Raw genomic sequence first — 6,000 nt, 5'->3', positions numbered from 1 at the left:
GTGGCCCGGCAGCTCTTCTCTGTCCCACTCAGAATGAGCCACATGGCCCCAGACCCACTGCGGGGGGCTGGCGAACGGAGGGGTGGACGGTGCTCTGTGAGAAGGGGCTAAGGGAACTAAACCCGTGGCCAGAAGTCTCCCGCAAAGAGCATTTGGGCCCAACTGGCTTCCTCAGCAAGTTCCATCGCACACTCAGGGAAGAGAGAGTTACAACCTGTCCTGAATTCTCCTAGAAAGCAGAGAAGGGTGCACAGCCGAACTTCTGTCACGGGCATGGCGTGGCGGTGTGAACGCAGAGGAGAGCGGTACCGTAAGGGAGGACCGTGGGTGGCGTCACCGCGGGGACAGGACGGGTTCCTGTCGCCGTCCCAGCCGACAACCACACCATGCGGTGCCGCGTCAGCGGGGTCCTGGGACCAGACTCTAGCTACCATTTCCTCTTCACGACAGCGGGGGCAGGCACTTATCACCCCTTGCTACAGATGAGGAAATGGAGACCCAGAGAATTCCAATAATTAAATGTCAGATATTAAGTGGGGTACCCGGAATACAAAATCCTAAACAAAATAGTAACCAAATCCAACAGTATGTTTGCAAAGGAAAACCCACCATTACTAGGCTGTGCTTAACCCAGAAAATTTCGGTTGTTTTTACATTAGCAAATTACTGTAATTAACCATATGAACAGAATAAAGGAGAAAAACCACATGATCATCTTCAATGGCTGCAGAAAAAGTGATAAAATTCATCCATTCACGATAAAAAATGTCTTGGCAAATTAACACTACAAGGAGCTTCTTTAACCTGATAAAGTCGATCTATAAAAACACTATGCATCACACACCCTCTAGAATGAAAACATTAAATCTTTGACAGTAAGTGCTGGAAACATGGACCGACAGAAACTAATACACTTCTAACGGAGCATCAGTGTAACCATTCTAGAAACCATCTGAAATTATCTGCAGCAAAGGCGTTAAGAACATGGTTCAGGAGTTAAGTGAAACACGAACATAATGGGACACAAAGTTAATAAGAACCAAATGGGATTTTAGAACTAAAAACATGTAATCTCTGAAATTAAAAATCCATTATCTACACAGGCCCAACTGCAGAATGGATGAGGCCTGTGACAAGGCAGCAGAAATGACCCCAACAGAGGGCAAGAACGAAAGATGGGGAAAAAGACCCGAAGTCTGGGGACCCGTGGGGATGCTACCAAGTGGTCTGGGTGTAACTGGGGTCTGGGAGGGAGGGTGGGACAGAAGCTGGATTGAATAACCATGTTGAAGAAATGGTGGCCAAAACTTTCCCAGATTTGATGAAAATTATAAACTCACAGGTCTAAGAAGCTCAACGAAACCCAAACAAGAGGAACATAAAGTAATAGCATGGGGAGCGTTTCCAATAAGCCTAAAATGGTTGAACGCTAAAATCTTTTCAAAAAATTTAAAGAAACGGTATGATGAAAGAAATTGCACTCCCCCACAAAAACCGTATTTGCTGTGACATGCTTTCCTGCTAAGTTGCAGAGAAACTGATGCCAAAGGACACAGCCACGACCAGACAGGAGGGAACCGGGGAGGCCACCCCGGTTCCTGAGGGAAACGCCCAACCCCCGACCGCCAGTGGCAGAGCCCGACGACACACGCAGGCACCTGTAGGCCTGCCTGCTCTTCTCCATAAATTAAGTAGGCTTGGTTTAAAAAAGTACTTTGTTTTACCTAGAAGCCAAGTATTTACATAAGATAAGTTTCCAAACTAAAAATCTAGTATTTTGTCCGTGTGTGCTCTAATTTTCAGAAATGCACTGTAATTGTAAGCAAGAGAGCGCCTGGAGAAATACTTCCACTGTCAGGCAGTGATGTCACAAAATGGTATTTTTTTTTTTTTTTTAATTTTTTTTTTGAACGTTTTTATTTATTTTTGGGACAGAGAGAGACAGAGCATGAACGGGGGAGGGGCAGAGAGAGAGGGAGACACAGAATCGGAAACAGGCTCCAGGCTCTGAGCCATCAGCCCAGAGCCTGACGCGGGGCTCGAACTCACAGACCGCGAGATCGTGACCTGGCTGAAGTCGGACGCTTAACCGACTGCGCCACCCAGGCGCCCCAACAAAATGGTATTTTTAATGTTTCCCCAAACTGTGTTACTTTTATTAAATCTTGGAACGTATCTGTCCCACCTGCGCCTAGCTTGCTTCATGAAAGAATTCAGTGAGAAAATCTCAGTCAATTTATAAAAAGTCACTTTTTAGAATGTTAGTTTATCTTGTCACACAAAATTATTTAATGATCACACACACGCTCTTTAGGGAGAAAAATACTGCATTTTATCTCAAGATATTTCACGGAAAATTAATGATGCTGGTCTCAAAAAACATCAATATGTCTTGTCTCAAAACATGTGAAGGGCTTGGATTAATCCTTTTTTTTTTTTTTTTTGCAATCTCAGGAGCAGGAGCAGCGTGGAGTCAGAGGGAGCCACCCTGGTTAGCACCTCCCTGCAAACACTACCCCTACATGTCCTTGTTCACAGACTCACCTACAGGCAGATCAATCCCATCTTTTCAGGGTGTTTTACAAAACCGAGCTGGAGGCCCTGAACACGTTTCAAAACTTCAGCTGATTATGAACGGGAGGCAGAGCTGTGCCCCACAATCGTACCAGGTAGAAAAGAGCTTCCGCGGTTTACTAGGTGCGTGGAGGCGACGCAGACGCGGCCTAGCAGCTGCCGCGCGGGAACAGGCCCAGCGTCTTCTTGAGCTCCTTGTAGCTCCAGTGCAGCTGCTCGACCTCGGCCTTGTGCTGCGCGTGCGCCTGGCTCAGTTCCTGCAGGAGGTACTCGTTGGTGCCGACCAGGGAGCTGGAGGAGGGCGCGGGGGAGCGACGCCTGAGCACCGCCTGCCGCCTCCTCTCCAGCAGCGTCCTCCCTCACCTGGCCGGGGCCCTCCCCGTCCACCCCGGTCCCCGCAGCCAACCCCTTCCCGTCTCCCACCGGATCCCGCTCCCGCCATCCGCCCCTGGCCTCCAGACCGCGTGAGGCTACGCGTGACCCGAGCCCTCGGCCACCAGGCCACGTGTAGGCTCAGCACCCGGACGGACGGGCGAAGGCAACGGACGACAGGGGTGCCTCGCTACTCCAGCCGCACCTGTTTTCTGAGAAAACCATCATCATCTTCCCAGCTAGCAGAACAATGTTCTCATTCTGGAACAGATCCAAAGACTGACATATTTCTATCTCCCGGTCCAATGTAAAGGGGCTCCCTGAATAATTCTGACATAGTGATAGCGTAACTGAAGAGTCCTGGTTTTATAGTGTTGACCACGGTTGCCTTTGGAAGGACTTCAGGGAAGAAGCGGCCCTGTACTGCCCACTCGGCCATCTGCGAAGCGCCCCCGCCCCCCCGGTCGGCAGTGACCAGGGGTAGATGGGAGCGGGGCCATCTTCCCATAGACGCATGCCCCCGACGACAGACCTCCTGTGCAGGCACGAGCCGTCTGCTCCGGCCAGGCTAAGGCCCAGAGTGGATGAAGTCAGCGTGGACCACCACTGCCCCCCACTTCCACCCGCTGCACGGCAGCCCCATCCACACGCGGCCCACAGTGCTGCAGATGGGGGCCCATCGGGTTCTGGGAGCCATCCTGCCTCGCCTGTCCCCCCCCGCACCCATGACGGCTACCTTTTGCTCCCTTCCGCTGCTCCATCTATGCTCCAGCTCATCTCCCAGGAGCCCCTTCCCCTCTGTACCTCGTGCTTGGGGTGGGCCCGCTGACCCCCCAGTGTCACAGCCTGGCTCCACCTAGGGCCGTGCTGCACTTGAGCCCGGGGGAGGTGTGTGGGACTCAGCCCAAGGTGGGGGAGTAGGGGTGAGTTGGGCTCAAGCTCTGCACCTCCACAAAGTACACCTCACACCACCCAGTGAGCGGCACGCCTCCTCCCTGCACCCGCTTCCCAGCACACGATTCTCTGGATAGAAACTGAGGCTCCGCCTGGACAGCCCCCACACTGCCTGCTCCCTTCTCACCACCCGGCACACAGCTGGGAGTAAAGGGGGAGGCCCCGCGCTCTAGGAGAACTGACAGGAGCCACGCCGGGTGGACCGGGACAGCCCAGAGCCTCTCAGCAGCGCTCACCCACCCCTCACAGACGCCGCAGCAAGAAGGGACGTGCTTTTCCTGAAGAAAGGGGAGCTCAGGGGAGTTCGAAGTCAACCGGCGACGCGTGCGGCCCAGAACCCCACCTGCTGCGATGCCACCAGGTGGCTCCTCCGTGTACCCTGCTATCACCGGGGCCGGCCCTGCCTCCCCCTGCCCCCGCCGCCGCCCCGGCCAGGCACCTGTGGCTCTCCTGCAGCATCTGGGTCAGCTCCCGGACCTTGTCGTAGTGCTCCAGATGCTGCTTCAACTCCACGATCTCACCAGAGAGCCTCTTCACACTTGTTTCAAGTCCTGAAAGAGAAAAAAAGTAGCATCATTTAGTGAAATTGAATGTGTTTGAGTGTTTCATGTACTGAAAGCTAAAACAGTTCGAGTTTAAACTGGATTGGGACACCAAAGACATATAGCGTGGAAAAGTTCGGTTTCTGTAAGCAACTCAAAAATCACCTTGGGATTAAAGCCTTGGGCCTCTGCCCTCCGGACACCCACGGAACCACAACCCTGCATGGAGGGTGGAGAGTGGAGACAGAGGTGGGCCTGGTGCCAGCTGGAAGCTCATTCCACTGATCTATGTGCTGGCAGGAAAGGGCCTTCAGGGGTGTTTCTTCCACCAGGCAGCAAGCTCTGCCCTAGGGAAGGCCTTGAAGCTTTGGGGACAAGCGACAAGAGGCCCGCAGTGGCCGCATGTCTCTGACGTGTCCTCCGCTCCCAGGCCCATCAGTGACACACTGTGTGTTTGGACTCCATCTACGTGACTCCTGTCTCTGGGCTTCCAACTTGTGAGGAGAAGAAATATATCATTTCTTGGCTCCCAAACCCCAAAACCAGGATCCAAATAAATCCACACACAGACACATGGCTGTGGAACTACACAAGTCCAGAGACAACAGGAGAGCCAGAGCGGGAAGGTACGGGAAGAGGTTCGGTGAGGACACGGATAGCAGGCTCCCACAGCAAAGGCAGAGGCTCCCAAAAGCACTACGATGGACGACACTCCTCGGCATCCACATCCACCTGCACTTACACCGGAGGGTGAGTGGAAGGGATTGTGGGAAGAGGACAGTGAAGGCACAGTTTCGGCATCCCCCAGAATCCCCATAGCAGTCTAGCACCAAGAGTAACTAGATGACAAAACTGGAGTCCCACAGACGACCTTTCAGCACCTGGTGGTGAGGCAGCCTCAAGACCCAAACACGAGAGCCACAAGCCATGCATGGCTTCATCTGTGGGAGAGGAGCAGCAGTCAGGAGGGGGGCAGCTGCTAAGTGTCCCCTATTTTCACAAGAAATCCCTGCAGGGCAACTGAGGACCTGCAGCTGACACGAGAGGCTCGGCCTCCCGCGGCAAGGGCAGACCAGAGGACCCCGTGTGGTCTGAAGGGACTGGAGCAACCCTGGGCCCTCAAGGCTGGCCTGCCCAGTCCCTTCCAGAGCAGGGCCATACCACAGAGGAACAGCTGGGGAGGGGCCCAAGTCGTGCAGGAGAGGACACCAGAGGCAAGCGGGAGAGTGAACAAGGCCTGGGAGTCCCCCAAGGGGCTGCTGAACTTCTCTGTGAAGTTTGACGTGCTGCGTGCTGTACTCCTGGACACTGAGAGGACGAATTCCATGTGCAAGTGAACAGCACAGAGCACTAAAGGCAAACCCCACACACAGCTGTTGCCCCCGGACAACAAGAAGCCACACTCGGGACACATCAAAACCAGGACTGGATATTTCAGAATGAGCTAAAGACAGAAAGGAATGATATAAGAGGGGTGCCTGGGTGGCTCAGTCGGTCAAGCATCAGACTCTTGGTTTCAGCTCAGGTCGTGATCTCACGGTTTGTGAGCTCGAGCCCC

General features: G+C 53.5%; 1 protein-coding gene across 3 annotated transcripts in view; it reads right to left on the bottom strand.

Moving 5' to 3' along the window:
- Positions 1-2,246: 2,246 nt before the first annotated feature.
- The window catches only part of CEP72 (centrosomal protein 72), a 36,454-nt gene continuing 32,700 nt past the window's right edge, over positions 2,247-6,000 (bottom strand). For 2 of the 3 annotated variants that reach the window (XM_086675063.1, XM_086675074.1), the window contains exons 11-12: positions 4,340-4,451; positions 2,247-2,865 (exon numbers count right to left, since the gene is read on the bottom strand). In XM_086675063.1, coding sequence (XP_086531189.1) covers positions 2,724-2,865; positions 4,340-4,451 — 254 coding nt within the window. In that variant the 3' untranslated portion in view covers positions 2,247-2,723. The remainder of the gene's footprint in view (positions 2,866-4,339; positions 4,452-6,000) is intronic. The other variant, XR_015240226.1, reaches the window with a different exon arrangement.

The sequence above is a fragment of the Puma concolor genome, chromosome A1, assembly GCF_028749965.1.
Source record: "Puma concolor isolate L17-30 chromosome A1, mPumCon1.1.hap2, whole genome shotgun sequence".
NCBI classification, from domain to species: Eukaryota; Metazoa; Chordata; class Mammalia; order Carnivora; family Felidae; genus Puma; species Puma concolor.
The sequence above is the reverse complement of the archived record's forward strand: the minus strand, read 5'-3'. Positions and strand labels throughout refer to the sequence as shown.